Source organism: Leptopilina boulardi, unplaced genomic scaffold (genome assembly GCF_019393585.1).
Source record: "Leptopilina boulardi isolate dan_hultmark-lab unplaced genomic scaffold, ZJU_Lbou_2.1 LbouV2_384, whole genome shotgun sequence".
Taxonomy (NCBI): Eukaryota; Metazoa; Arthropoda; class Insecta; order Hymenoptera; family Figitidae; genus Leptopilina; species Leptopilina boulardi.
In genome coordinates this window covers 1,063,849-1,080,193 of record NW_026137956.1, presented here as the reverse complement: position 1 = coordinate 1,080,193, position 16,345 = coordinate 1,063,849, and the positions used below count along the sequence as shown (strand labels likewise).

The 16,345-nt window shown below is 28.7% G+C and overlaps 3 protein-coding genes across 6 annotated transcripts in view; 2 read left to right on the top strand and 1 right to left on the bottom strand.

The window, feature by feature from the left end:
- LOC127288326 (uncharacterized) overlaps nucleotides 1-16,345 on the bottom strand; it is a 278,443-nt gene that overhangs the window by 104,903 nt on the left and 157,195 nt on the right. The gene's annotated exons all lie outside the window — the stretch shown is intronic.
- On the top strand, nucleotides 2,766-16,002 carry LOC127288305 (uncharacterized). 3 transcript variants are annotated; one of them, XM_051315694.1, is made up of 2 exons: nucleotides 2,766-2,858; nucleotides 11,019-16,002. In XM_051315694.1, exon 2 carries the CDS (start codon nucleotides 11,057-11,059, stop codon nucleotides 15,848-15,850), a length of 4,794 nt encoding a protein of 1,597 aa, XP_051171651.1. In that variant the 5' UTR covers nucleotides 2,766-2,858; nucleotides 11,019-11,056; the 3' UTR covers nucleotides 15,851-16,002. The 3 variants fall into 3 exon arrangements, with proteins under 3 accessions (XP_051171651.1, XP_051171650.1, XP_051171652.1); XM_051315693.1 differs by lacking the exon at nucleotides 2,766-2,858 and adding an exon at nucleotides 10,627-10,763; XM_051315695.1 differs by lacking the exon at nucleotides 2,766-2,858 and adding an exon at nucleotides 10,645-10,781.
- LOC127288307 (uncharacterized) lies at nucleotides 2,771-8,161 on the top strand. Its single transcript, XM_051315697.1, has 2 exons — nucleotides 2,771-2,876; nucleotides 3,111-8,161. Exon 2 carries the CDS (start codon nucleotides 3,149-3,151, stop codon nucleotides 7,910-7,912), a length of 4,764 nt encoding a protein of 1,587 aa, XP_051171654.1. The 5' UTR covers nucleotides 2,771-2,876; nucleotides 3,111-3,148; the 3' UTR covers nucleotides 7,913-8,161.

Here is a 16,345-nt window from a genome sequence, read left to right as displayed (position 1 = left end):
TTTCCATCTATTTAAACCTCTATAACTCGAAGGTTTTGTTTTTGGCAACCTCTATATCTTGAAGTTAATACAATACAAAAACCTCTATATGTCGAATTATATTTTCAGAAACTTCTATAACTCGAAACCCTCTATAAGTCCCCACTTGGAAAGATTCCCCGGAAAGTAACCCCTGGAGGTTCTATCAGAATTCCGCCGGAACTTCCAATGTAATTCCGTCGAAATTCCATCGGAGTTCCAAAGAATTTCCGATGGGATTCCGAAGGAATTCTGACAGAATTCCGACGGAATTAGGGCTATAAAAATTTTGAAAAAAATTAATCGGAATTCCGTCAGAATCCCATCGGAAATTCTTTGGAACTCCGATGGAATTCCGACGAAATTACATTGGAAGTTCCGGCGGAATTCTGATAGAACCTCCAGGGGGCACTTTCCGGGGGAATCTTTCCAAGTGGGTCGAAACCTCTTTAACTCGAAGTTTTCAACGTTTCCCTTCATCTTCGACTTATCGAGGCTCTACTGTATATTTAGATTTTTATGCTATTAAAAATAGGTCTACATTTAAAAAATGACAATTTTTAAAATTCAATAACTGTAAATTGGCATTTGTGTCGATTACATAACCTAACATTCACATATTGTGTTCAATTTGGTACAAAAAAACTGGCATTTATCAAATCTACCATTATCAACGTCATAAAATTTACCAAAAAAGTAAGGTTTTTTTGAGGTTAAAAAACGCGAAATACGATTTGAAAAAAAAAATGTTACACTGTTATTATTCTTTTATTTTAATTTTAAGAAGGTACACATTATGACCAAATAACAAATGTTTACATTACACACAAGAAATTTATTCTATTTAAAAATGCAAATTTTAATACAGTTTTATATTAATTTTTTAAATGTTTGTTCAACTATTTTGTTCTTCATTCAATTAATTCACAATTATTTAAAATAATATAAATGTTGAAATCGTTATCTAAGATTAATTTTCATTAATAGCATTTAATTTACACGATTTAAACGATTTTTAAAGAAATAATTTTTTAAAATCCCGTGTGGAAAACGCCCCGTTCGTCGCATGCGTCATAGGGGCCCCGGGCAGGGTCCCAAGTGGAAAATCCATGAGGGCAAATCCATGCGGGCACCAGCAGGGCCCCCGCTATTTGCCCTCACGGTGCCCTGCTCAAAAATTTGTCTAAGTCCAAAAACGAAAATTTTTTTTTACCAAAAAATGTTTAGTTCAGAATGCATTAAATAACATTTTAAAGCAGTTGAAATAAACATTAGGTGACATTTAAAAAAAATCTAAGTACCAAGTTTTGGAAATCCACAAGGGCACCAGCAGGGTGCCCGGTCTTTACCCTCACGGTGCCCTGCTCAAAAATTTGTCTAAGTTAAAAAAAAAAAATTTTTTTTGTATAATAAATGTTTACTTCAGAATGCATTAAATAACATTTTAAAGCACTTGAAATAAACATTGGGTGACATTTTTTAAAAATCTATGTACAAAGTTATGGAAATACACGAAGGCTCCAGCAGGGCCCTTGCTATTTGCCCTCACGGTGCCCTGCTCAAAAAATTTTCTAAGTTCAAAATTCAAATATTTTTTCATCAACACAAAATGAATGTTTCCAATGATTCAGAACAACGAAAAAAGCGTTTTTAATAAAAATATATTTACATTTTTTTTGAAAATTCACCTGAGATGATTCATGATAATAATCATAAAGCATATAATTAATTATATTTTATAAATTGCATTTGATTGGAAAATATAATTTAATATCTTAACTTTAACTAAATGACGTTAAGCACTTCTCTTTGTTAGGTATTTTTTAAGTTTAAATAGCATCAGGAAGTTAGCATTCGTTTTGAAGTAGCGTGCGTAGCGTAGTTGGTAAAGCGTTAGACTCATAGTCCGTAGGTCGTAGGTTCGATTCCCCCCATGCGTTAGATTTATTTATTTCTTAGGTTTGCGTTTAATCATTCATTCTATGTGTGAATTAATTGAAAAATGAAAATATCCGTTAATAGTATGCATAAATTACATATTTTTTAATTTTTTAATTAATTAATTTATTATTACTTTTAATTATATCCGACAGTTAATTAATTAGAACGTTAATTAATAAATTCAATTTGAGTAAGAATTTAATTTAAAATTGAATAATTATTAAATAAATATGTTATTTATTCATAACTTAAGCTTATTTATTATTAATTAACTTTTATAATATAAATTTATAAAATTTATAAATACCCGTGTGGAAAATTGGCAATGGCCAATGAGGGTACCCATGAGGGAAAGCATGTCACGCCTTTGAGTGCTCCACGTGGATTGCCCCTATGGTTTCCATGCGGCACGAGGGCAATCCACGAGTGCCCCTCACGGGGCCATTGCCAATTTTCCACACGGGATGAAAAATTCTATAATTTTTTGCCTAAAAATTTTTTTTATAATTTGATGATTATTGAAAACTACAAGAAATATTTTTTAGGTAAAAAATTATAGAATTTTTCATTTTAAAAAATTGTTTATCATAAACGTTGCGTAATTCAGATTCGATCATTTACATTGTAAACTTGAAAACAAAATTTAATATACCGTGAACTAAATATATATTTGAAATAATATGTAGATATAAATAAATATTAAACATTGCTCAACTGAACAAACAAAAAAAAATATTTCATTATATAGCATTTTCATAAAAAAAAGAAAAAATATTTGAGTTCCTCTCTTCACAATAGATTAATAACGATAGTTAAAAGTAAAAGAAAAATAAAATTATAAATCTTTGAAAAAGTCAGTTTATTCTAATGCAACACAATAAGAAAAAAAATAATACATGGTAAAATTTTTAAAAAAGGTTAAATACATTATTTTAATCATTTCTGTTTTTTAAAGCAGGACTTTTTTAAACTCCATTTTTTAAATTTATAGCAATTTTGAACATTTATCTCATACATAAAATTAAGTTAAATAAAAAAATATTTCTCAAACTGATAAAAAATGTTTTTGAATATCAAAAAATAAAAAAAAACAATTTATAGAAATGTTATAACTGTTTTCTTTCATGAAAATCATAAAAAAAAATTATCAGTTTCAGAATCACCAATCGAAATTAAACATCAATTTACAATGAACAACACGTCAATCTTCATTCAACAGTCATCAAACTTTCAGTTTCTTTCTGTTTGTCATTACATTAATATTTTTGGCATTTATTTCTACAACAATGATTTAATTACACTTGATGAGAGAAATCGGACTATTCCTGTTTTGAATACATTGTTTGAATATCTCAATAAATTCGACAACGAATACGAGGTGAAACTTAAACTTCTCAAAAAAGTACTAAAAGGAAGTGATCTCTATGGTGGCGAAGAAAATGAAACACTTGACATGAAATATGTAATTGAAACCTATCAGTACATCATTAGCACTGCTCTATTTTCCCAATACGGCAACATTAATGGATTTTTAGCTCAAATAATAAATAAGGCAAATAATGTAAATTTCTCAGCACTTAAAAAAACTGTACAAGAAAGTCTATCTCAAAATAACATTAGTAGGGACTATTGTTCGCCAGGTGATAACAATTATAAACTAACTCCACTGACAATTAAAAAAGTTTTTGATGATCACATTTGGCCAGTTTTTCCCCAACCCGAACAAGAAATGAGCATTATGGAAGTGAATTACATATACGCAATGGTAGGTTATAAAATTGTTAGATCTGTTTCATCAGATATTACCAATCTTACGTTTCGCGAGTATGTTCTAATCGCACGGGAGCTTGATTTACAGGATTTCAATAATCAAACCTATGAAATGGTATTAAAATTATTCTCAACCCCTGCTTTATTTTTTTACGCCTATCATCAAAAGGACAAATTCCAAAAAATAGATCATCTTACTCAAAATAATGAATTTTGGATTGAAGCTTATGAATTTTTATTTTCACACATTAGTTCAACAATGCTTCAAATTGTACAAAAAGATATTATTAACAGTCTACATTATAAACTTGAAAATAAAATCAGTGCTATAAAAAGTCGGACTCTCATTGCCATAGATATTCTTAAAGCATATTGCGATTATGAGAATTATGAACAAGTCTCATCAATTGAAATAGAAATGTATAAAACCCTATACCATTGGACACTAAAATTAGTTCTTCCCAAACGTTGCCTAGAATACGATTTACCCGAATTAGAACAACGATATCAGGATCAATTCACGAGTATACAAAAGATGTACAATGCAATTGAGAGGGATGCAATTAAACAAGTTATAATCGATGGTGAATTAATGAAAAAAATGAATTCAAATGCAACTGTTATGCTTGCACAAGTTCCGACCTATCTACAGCGTTGTACATACTGTTCACCTACACCTCGAAAGGCAAACGACGGAATATATCTTCTGTTTGCTATAAAAGAAGAAAATAAAAAATCATTTTACGCCCTTAAACAAGATGATAATGTTCTGAGTTTACTTAAAAGCAGTGATAACGAAAAGGAATTTGCCAAAGCTGTTGCCAATGATTCCTCTTTAACAATGGAAATTGCAATATTTTCCAAGACTCTTAAACAAGATAATGAAGATTACAGAGGATTTATTAATAGAGTTGCGGATATAAAGACAACACAATTTATAAATAAACTGAAAAATTATTATTATGATGAAACAATTGGTGAGAAATTTCTAAATGTTGTAAAATGTCTTATACCATTTTATAGTTGCATTGAAGATGCCAAAGCAGGAAACATAGTTGAATCCGCATTTAGCTGTACCTTAGATGTTCTCAGTCTGATACCAATAGCAAATTTGGTAACAAAATATGCAATGAAACTAAGCAGTAGCTTTTCAATACAATATGGTAAAATGCACTTAATCACTAATACTCTTGCAAGAGCAGGGAATATTCAAAAATTTTCAAAACTAACAATGTTGAACCAAATTGCACAAATAGCTATTCGAACAATCGGAAGAGAAATTATCACTAAAAGCTTCTTCAAAGATTTAGCTGTAGCCTCTCTTCAAACATTGGATCCTGGATTTGAAATATTTTATCACGTAGGCCGATTTGGTTCTCAAGTACTTGGCAAACTATTTCAAAATATGATTTCAAGTTTTAAAAGCATTCCCTCACTTAAAAACAGTATTTTGTTATTAAAATCTTTATTAAAGAGTGTAAAACAAAATATGAATTTACCAACCTATCGGACAGGATTAGTGCGAATGGTTTTAGCTGAATTGAATGATTATAACGTTGTTAAATACTTTTATCCTGGTGGGTCGAATTTTTTTGGACCTACATGTGTAGAATCATTAGGAACAATTGCCGAATTAAGAAGCATCGAGGAATATCCATTTCAAATTCCAGTTATACAAGTCAATTCACCTGGAGAGATTTCCTACAAACAATTCATTCCAAAAAATGGTAAAATCATTAACACTAAACTCCAAAAAAATAACAACGATATTCTTCATCGAGTCGGGTATCTGTTATACGAAATGGTAACTGAAGGATATAATATAAATAGAATTCATAATTATCATGTGTATCATAATACAAGAAATCAAATTCCTACTAATGAAAATCCGTCTGCCAACGTAAATCTACCTGCAGAAAGGCCTCCTACATTTTGGGAATTACTTGAATTTCCCGTGAATGCAAGACAAAATATAGTGCAACAACCTAATTTACAACAATTTTCTAATCCTCAATTTCAATCTGGAAACACAGCAAATTATAATAATCCTAATACACCCAACTCTGAATTTCAAGTTACTTTAAGAGGTAACGTAGAAACTCATAATTTTCCTCAAATTACGAATGTCGAATTTGTCACTACATTAAGGGGAAATATAGCAGGTCACAATTTTCCTCTGTCAATGAATTCCGAACTCCCATCTACATCAAAAGGAATAGTAAAACCCGAATATAATTCTCCACAATCCATTGATAATAATCCATTACATTCTATGAGTTTAAAAGATCTTCTAAACACTGAAGAGAAAGCACCTTCAATCATAAAATTTCTTCATGCTAATTCTGATTTTTCTAAGTCATTTAATCCAGAAATTTCAGGGACCTCAATAAATGAGAACCTTCCACTAGAAGCAGATTCAAATATTCCGCAGAAGATCAGAAGAATAGAAGATTTAGAAACTTTTCCCGAATATCGTCACAAAAAATTTGATAAAAACATTCCAGAAGGATTAACAAGAAAGGATTTAATATCAATAGATTCAGAAACCCCTGTACAAGATAATATACAAAAAAATAATGTTATTGGGACATTACAACAATTTGTAAAAGATTCAAATCCATTACCTAATGAAAATATCATAAAAGGTCCAATAATTTATAGAAAAATTATAGGAGTTTCAATGTATTCAAAATATGTAGAAATTCTAATAAAGTTGAAAAATAATGGTTTGTCCAATGTGAAGAAAGCTACAGCAAAAGTAAATTTCTTACGTACTGTTTTAAATAAATTAGCCCTCATTCAATTGAATGAAAATTTTCCTCTACAAATACCAAAAAAATTGTGGTATACTGAAATTGTAAGAGGACAAAAGAAAATTGATTTTTTGAAAAATTTGAAAGGAAACACATTTTTCTTTAATGATATTACTCTGTTAAGAAATAAACCACCAGGTGTGTTAGTACCTATTGATCAATTTTCTTTCTCAGTAGAAGTACGATATCACATAACTATTAATTCTCCATATGGATTTGTAGATTTATCTAATTTTCATTTTGCATTTCAAGATGATTATATCACATTCAATGACGTGTTTTTTACAGTAACGGACACATTTTTTACTCAACATAATAAAATTTTAAACATTGAGTTAAAGTATAAAGATATATCGATTGATGACTGGCGGAAGTTAAGAGAGCAAGATATTAAAAATTTGTTTCAGGAAGATAAAACTGTAGAATCTCCTAGAATGCAAAGTATTAATAGAGCTGCAAATTTCATGACAGAAAATGCACCTATGTGCACTTTTAAATTAACAAAGAATTTTTTTTCAAATTACATTTTAAATCCATTTCAAGTTACTGGAAGTCGTGTTCCAACTTACGCTATGTTTGCCGAGCAAATGAAAAATATGAAAATTGTAAATTCTTTTGAAAATTGGAAAATAGACTACCATCGTTACACTTATGATGTGTTATATGATTATATTATAGATGAAACTGTTGATTTGTCTGAAGCACAACGAAAAATTAATTATTTATATGATTCTGTTTATTTTCAAAATGTAGAAGAGGTATTTGATAATTATAAAAGAAAGAGAAATATTGAAATGCATATTCGATTTGAGGATTATTATGCATTATATTCTTACATAAAGAAAACCCTCGTCATGAATAAAGATGGAATGAATCGATTTGAAGCTGCAATAAATCGAGTTGCACTTAGACAATGTAATGATCTTGTAAGACCAATTAAACTCTTTAGTAGTGGAATTTTTAATAAAGATATGACAGCAAAAATTTTTGATTCATTACAAAAGAAAACAATTATTTCATTTAATCAATTTATAAAGTTTTCTGTAAGTCGAACTACGGAAGAGGCAAAATTTCTTAATCAAGCAAAAACTTTTCCTGAAATTTCATTTTTAATGGAACTTTCTTTAAAGAATCAGGCAGGCGTTGCTGACTTTGATCGTATTTTAAATGATGAAAATTTATCATATGTAATTACTTCAAAATTTGAATTCTTAGTTGATGATATACGTTTTAAAAAAATTCACGATCAAGAAGTAATGATTCTGAAAATGAAGGATTATGATAGTCCAACAGAAACAAGAATGCTGCAAATGTCAAAAAGGCTTCATGAACTATTTTCAACAGAGACAAAGTTATATTCAAATCCTTAAATTTTTGGAAAAAAAATTTCTTTTATATTATTGTTATACGGAAAAGAATCAGAAGATACGAAAGTGTGTGCAAAATTTCGAGACAGATTAAGGAGATTCTATTGTAAAGAGAATTAATATCAAAATTTTAATAAAATTTGGTGTACTTGTATAGATAAAGCTTAAACAGAGAAATAGTAAAATTTTGGACATCTGTAGGTACTTGTAAAAAAAGTTACGATCGATTTAGTTTTTAAACATTTAACATTGGTACTTACGGGCATTCGTTGCTTTGTCATACATGTTCCCGTGCACTAATTGCTCCATTTTGTCCAATTCAAAGTAGGGCTTTAGTCAGTTCGTCACCAGTTTTTCCTGTTTAAAGAGAATGTAAATAAAAAAAGGTTTTAAGATTACTTTTTAAAAAAGAAGTTATTATCATTGAAACGGATCATTTATACACTGTAAAAAAATTAGGGAGTTAACAGCAATGGGAGTTAAATTTTTTTACTTAAAAATCAACTCAAAAAGGGAGTTAATAATTAAATTAACTCCTTACAACTAACTCCCTAGGCATAAAATTAACTTGTAAAATATTATCACCCTTCACTTCAACTCCAAAAGAGTGGGACTTCTATAGCATTCCCTAGGGAGTTGAAATTCAATTCCCTTTTTTACAGTATACTGGCGGCTTTATATTTTTTTGATTTTGGGGGTTTGAGTAGAATTCCCTATCGAACCCCCAAATAGGGTATTCACTAGGTTCAAAATGGAGCTCTGATCAAGATCTCGATAGTTTTTTTTATTTAAAAAATTTTTAATAAAGTTTTAAAATTTTTGTTTGTAAAAAAGTTATTAATAATTAAAAAAGGTGATATTAGTGTTTTAATAATTTCTTTTATTAAATAGGATTGAGTTGTTACTTTTTTTAAAAATGGTATTTAAAGAAGAATAAAATTTTTTTATATGTATTTACAATGTCAGAAATTTATTGCATTTTCCTTTCCTTTTTGAGATTGAATTTGGATCATTTTAAAAAAAATATGTATCGATATCTTTAAAAATGCAAAAAATAGACCAAAAAGTGTAAACATGAAAACTTGCACGTAAGTGATGCCAAAGCACCAAATTACTAACAGCTAATTATTCCGTGAAGCAAACAAAATCAAAATAGTTGCCAAAGATGCGGATAAGTAAAACAATACTTCTCTCACTTCCACACGGAGAGAAAAATCAAGGCTTTATAGTATAAAAGACTATTCTGCTACTTTTGTATGAGGGGCGCTCTATGTGAAGCGGACACACATGACAAGGTTGGGGTTGTCCGCTTCACGTAGAGCGCCCCATGAACTTTTCTTACTAATGGAGCAAATATTTGAGAATTTTTAGTATAATATTTGTCCGTACTAAAGATACATAGTATATATGCTTTTATATTCTATTATATACCTACTCGCAAGTAGACCTTTTTATGCTGGTCATTCTGTCCTCTTCTAACTCATGCGTCATAATATGCGCTAGATAAGGACAGAACGATCAGCATGATGATTCATAGTAAAAAGACATAAGTCTATACCAAAATTACTCAAGTATTACGCATATGTAGCATAGAAAAGTTTTTAGCGTTAAAAGTAAAGTCTTCTATTGGGATCGGTGGTCTAGTAATAATCTTGTAACTTTAGACCGATCTCTCCCTCCATTTTGATTTTTCTCCTCTTTCTAACATGTTAATTGAAGAGAGACAAAGAAGGAAAATGGAGTAAGAGATCAGTCTCTCACCAGATGGCGTATTGTAGTTTAGCAGTTCCCAATACTATAAAAGGCTAATTTTTCTCTCTGTGCACTTTTAAAAAAAAAAAAAATTTTTGTTTTTGAAATATTCCTATCGGCACAACTTACCCCCGGCACTTTCAGGTCTACATTTAAAAAACGACAATTTTTAAAATTCAATAACTATAAATTGGCATTTGTGTCGATTACATAACCTAACATTCACATATTGTGTTCAGTTTGGTACAAAAAAACTGGCATTTATCAAATCTACCATTATCAACGTCATAAAATTTACCAAAAAAGTAAGGTTTTTTTGAGGTTAAAAAACGCGAAACACGATTAGAAAAAAAAAATTTTACGCTGTTATTATTCTTTTGTTTTAATTTTAAGAAGGTACACATTATGACCAAATAACAAATGATTACATTACACACAAGAAATTTATTCTATTTAAAAATGCAAATTTTAATACAGTTTTATATTAATTTTTTAAATGTCTGTTCAACTATTTCGTTCTTCATTTAATTAATTCACAATTATTTAAAATAATATAAATGTTGAAATCGTTATCTAAGATTAATTTTCATTAATAGTATTTAATTTACACGAAGCTGAAGTACGCAACGTTTATGATAAACGATTTTTAAAGAAATAATTTTTTAAAATGAAAAATTCTATAATTTTTTGCCTAAAAATTTTTTTTTATAATTTGTTGATTAATGAAAACTACAAGAAATATTTTTTAGGTAAAAAATTATAGAACTTTTCATTTTAAAAAATTGTTTATCATAAACGTTGCGTAATTCAGATTCGATCATTTACATTGTAAACTTAAAAACAAAATTTAATATACCGTGAACTAAATATATATTTGAAATAATATGTAGATATAAATAAATATTAAACATTGCACAACTGAACAAACAAAAAAAACATTTCATTATATAGCATTTTCATAAAACATAGAAAAAATATTTGAGTTCCTCTCTTCACAATAGATTAATATCGATAGTTAAAAGTAAAAGAAAAATAAAATTATAAATCTTTGAAAAAGTCAGTTTATTCTAATGCAACACAATAAGAAAAAAAATAATACATGGTAAAATTTTTAAAAAAGGTTAAATACATTATTTTAATCATTTCTGTTTTTTAAAGCAGGACTTTTTTGAACTCCATTTTTTAAATTTATAGCAATTTTGTACATTTATCTCATTCATAAAATTAAGTTTAATAAAAAAATATTTCTCAAACTGATAAAAAATGTTTTTGAATATCAAAAAAAAAAAAAAAAAACAATTTATAGAAATGTTATAACTGTTTTCTTTCATCAAAATTAAAAAAAACAAATTATCAGTTTCAGAATCACCAATCCAAATTAAACATCAATTTACAATGAACAACGCGTCAATCTTCATTCAACAGTCATCAAACTTTCAATTTCTTTCTGTTTGTCACTACATTAATATTTTTGGCATTTATTTCTACAACAATGATTTAATTACACTTGATGAGAGAAATCAGACTATTCCTGTTTTGAATACATTGTTTGAATATCTCAATAAATTCGACAACGAATACGAGGTGAAACTTAAACTTCTCAAAAAAGTACTAAAAGGAAGTGATCTCTATGGAGGCGAAGAAAATGAAACACTTGACATGAAATATGTAATTGAAACCTATCAGTACATCATTAGCACTGCTCTATTTTCCCAATACGGCAACATTAATGGATTTTTAGCTCAAATAATAAATAAGGCAAATAATGTAAATTTCTCAGCACTTAAAAAAACTGTACAAGAAAGTCTATCTCAAAATAACATAAGTAGGGACTATTGTTCGCCAGATGATAACAATTATAAACTAACTCAACTGACAATTAAAAAAGTTTTTGATGATCACATTTGGCCAGTTTTTCCCCAACCCGAACAAGAAATGAGCATTATGGAAGTGAATTACATATACGCAATGGTAGGTTTAAAAATTGTTAGATCTGTTTCATCAGATATTACCAATCTTACGTTTCGCGAGTATGTTCTAATCGCACGGGAGCTCGATTTACAGGATTTCAATAATCAAACCTATGAAATGGTATTAAAATTATTCTCAACCCCTGCTTTATTTTTTTACGCCTATCATCAAAAGGACAAATTCCAAAAAATAGATCATCTTACTCAAAATAATGAATTTTGGATTGAAGCTTATGAATTTTTATTTTCACACATTAGTTCAACAATGCTTCAAATTGTACAAAAAGATATTATTAACAGTCTACATTATAAACTTGAAAATAAAATCAGTGCTATAAAAAGTCGGACTTTCATTGCCATAGATATTCTTAAAGCATATTGCGATTATGAGAATTATGGACAAGTCTCATTAGTTGTTATAGAAATGTATAAAACCCTATACCATTGGATACTAAAATTAGTTCTTCCCAAACGTTGCCTAGAATACGATTTACCCGAATTAGAACAACGATATCAGGATCAATTCACGAGTATACAAAATATGTACAATGCAATTGAGAGGGATGCAATTAAACAAGTTATAATCGATGGTGAATTAATGAAAAAAATGAATTCAAATGCAACTGTTATGCTCGCACAAGTTCCGACCTATCCACAGCGTTGTACATTCTGTTCACCTACCCCTCGAAAGGCAAACGACGGAATATATCTTTTGTTTGGTATAAAAGAAGAAAATAAAAAATCATTTTACGCCCTTAAACAAGATGATAATGTTCTGAGTTTACTTAAAAGCAGTGATAACGAAAAGGAATTTGCCAAAGCAGTTGCCAATGATTCATCTTTAATAATGGAAATTGCAATATTTTCCAAGACTCTTAAACAAGATAATGAAGATTACAGAGGATTTATTAATAGAGTTGCCGATATAAAGACAACACAATTTATAAATAAACTGAAAAATTATTATTATGACGAAGCAATTGGTGAGAAATTTCTAAATGTTATAAAATGTCTTATACCATTTTATAGTTGCATTGAAGATGCCAAAGCAGGAAACATAGTTGAATCCGCATTTAGCTGTACCTTAGATGTTCTCAGTCTGTTACCAATAGCAAATTTGGTAACAAAATATGCAATGAAACTAAGCAGTAGCTTTTCAATACAATATGGTAAAATGCACTTAATCACTAATACTCTTGCAAGAGCAGGGAATTTTCAAAAATTTTCAAAACTAACAATGTTGAACCAAATTTCACAAATAGCTATTCGAACAATCGGAAGAGAAATTATCACTAAAAGCTTCTTCAAAGATTTAGCTGTAGCCTCTCTTCAAACATTGGATCCTGGATTTGAAATATTTTATCACGTAGGCCGATTTGGTTCTCAAGTACTTGGCAAACTATTTCGAAATATGATTTCAAGTTTTAAAAGCATTCCCTCACTTAAAAACAGTATTTTGTTATTAAAATCTTTATTAAAGAGTTTAAAACAAAATATGCATTTATCAACCTATCGGACAGGATTAGTGCCAATGGTCCTAGCAGAATTGAATGATTATAACGTTGTTAGATACTTTTATCCTGGTGGGTTAAATTTTTTTGGACCTACATGTGTAGAATCATTAGGAACAATTGCCGAATTAAGAAGCATCGAGGAATATCCATTTCAAATTCCAGTTATACAAGTCAATTCACCTGGAGAGATTTCCTACAAACAATTCATTCCAAAAAATGGTAAAGTCATTAACACTAAACTCCAAAAAAATAACGACGATATTCTTCATCGAGTCGGGTATCTGTTATACGAAATGGCAAATGAAGGATATAATATAAATAGAATTCATAATTATCATGTGTATCATAATACAAGAAATCAAATTCCTGCTAATGAAAATCCGTCTGCAAACGTAAATCCACCTGCAGAAAGGCCACCTACATTTTGGGAATTAGCTCAATTTCCCGTGAATGCAAGACAAAATATAGTGCAACAACCTAATTTACAACAATTTTCTAATCCTCAATTTCAATCTGGAAACACAGCAAATTATAATTATCCTAATACACCCAACTCTGAATTTCAAGTTACTTTAAGAGGTAACGTAGAAACTCATAATTTTCCTCAAATTACGAACGTCGAATTTGTCACTACATTAAGGGGAAATATAGCAGGTCACAATTTTCCTCTGTCCATGAATTCTGAACTCCCATCTACATCAACAGGAATAGTTAAACCCGAATACAATTCTCCACAATCCATTGATAATAATCCATTACATTCTATGACTTTAAAAGATCTTCTGAACTCTGAAGAGAAAGCACCTTCAATCATAAAATTTCTTCATGTTAATTCTGATTTTTCTAAATCATTTAATCCAGAAATTACAGGGAGCTCCATAAATGAGAATCTTCCACTAATAGCAGATTCAAATATTCCGCAAAAGATCAGAAAAATAGAAGATTTAGAAACTTTTCCAGAATATCGTCACAAAAAATTTGATAAAAATATCCCAGAAGGATTGACAAGAAAAGATTTAATATTAAAAGATTCAGAAACCTCTGTACAAGATAATATACACGATAATATACAAAAAAATAATGCTATCGGAACATTACAACAATTTGTAGAAGATGCAAATCCAGTACCTAATAAAAATATCATAAGAGGTCGACTAATGTATAGAAAAAGTTTAGGGGATGCAATGTATGTAAAATATGCAGAATTTCTAAAAATGTTAAAAAGTAATGGTTTATCTCCTTTGAAGAAAAACAGAGAACAAATAAAATTCTTACGTACATCAGTAAATAAATTGGCTCTCATGCAATTAGATAGAAAATTTCCTCTACAAGTACCAAATAAATTGTGGTATAGTGAAATTGTAAGAGGACAAAAGATGATTGATTTTTTTGCAAATTTGAAAGGAAAAACATTTTTCTTTAATGACCTTACTGTATTAAGAAATAAAGGACCAGATGTATTAGTACCTATTGAGGAAAGTATGAAATTTAATTCTGAAGTAGAAGTTCGATATCACATAACGAATTATTCTCCATATGGATTTGTAGACTTAACTCATTTTCATTTTGAATTCCAAAATGATTATATCACATTCAATGACGTATTGTTTACAGTAACGGATACGTTTTTTACCTCACATAATAAAATATTAAATATTGAGTTGAAGAATCAGGATATGTCGTTTAATCAATGGCGAAATTCGAGAAAGCAAGATATTAAAAATTTGTTTCAGGAAGATAAAATTGTAGAATCTTCTAGAATGCAAAGTATTAATAGAGCTGCAAATTTCATGACAGAAAATGCACCTATGTGCACTTTTAAATTAACAAAGAATTTTTTTTCAAATTACATTTTAAATCCATTACCAATTAGTTTAAATCACGTTCCAACTTACGATATGTTTGCCGAGCAAATGAAAAATATGAAAATTGTGAATTCTTTTGGTAATTGGAAAATAGACTATCATCGTTACACTTATGATGTATTATACAAATTTCTTCTAGATGAAATTGTTGACTTGTCTGAAGCACAACGAAGAATTAATTATTTATATGATTTCGTTTATTTACAAAATATAGAAGAGGTATTTGCTAATTATGAAAAAATAATACATATTAAAATGCATATTCGATTTGAGGATTATTATGTATTATATTCTTACATAAGGAAAAAGTTTCATATGAATAAAGATGGAATAAATCGATTTGAAGCTGCAATTAATCGACTTGCACTTAGACAAAGTAGTAATCTTATAAGACCAATTAAACTTTATAGTAGTGGAATGTTTAGTAGAGAAATGTCAGCAAATTTTCTTGAATCATTACAAAAGAAAGAAATTATTGCATTTGATCAATTTATGAAGTTTTCTACAAGGCGAAGTGTGGAAGAGGCAAGATTTGTTAATCAACCAAAAACTTCATCTGAAATTCCATTTTTAATGGAAGTTTCATTGAAGAATCAGGTAGGCGTTGCTGACGTTGATCGTATTTTAAATGATGAAAATTTATCATATATTATTACTTCAAAATTTGATTTCATACTTGAAGATATACGTTTTAAAAGAATTCACAATCAAGAAGTGATGATTCTGAAAATGACAGATTATGATAGTCCAACAGAAACAAGAATGGTTCAAATGGCAAGAAGACTTCATGAACTATTTTCAACAGAAACAAAGTTTTACTCGGATCTTACACTTTTTTGAATATAATTTTTTAAAAATATTTTTGTTATATGAAAAAGAAGATTATAAATGAAGTGAAAGAAAAAAAAATAGATTTGGAAATTTTAGAAATTATTCAAAATTTAAATAATAAATCACAAGATCCGACAGAGTATGCAATATGGCGAGACAGTTTAAAGTCCTAATAAGAAAATTTTATAATTTTTAATATTTTAAAAATGTTTGTAATATTTTTCATTATTTATAATGAATCAATTTTCGAAATTTTTTTTTTGGAGTTGTTACTTTTTTCAAAAACAGTTTTTAAAGAAGAATAAAAAAAATTGTTTGTATTACAATGTAAGAATTTTATTGCATTTTCTTTTCCTTTTTGACATTAAATTGAATTCAAAATTAATCCTTTTACCCTATTTAAAAAATAGCACGGTTTCTTGCTGTAAGGTTACTGTAAGGATATCTGTAGGGCTTGTACTCTCTAAATCTGAATCAGTCATATTTCACTGATTAGCAGTACAC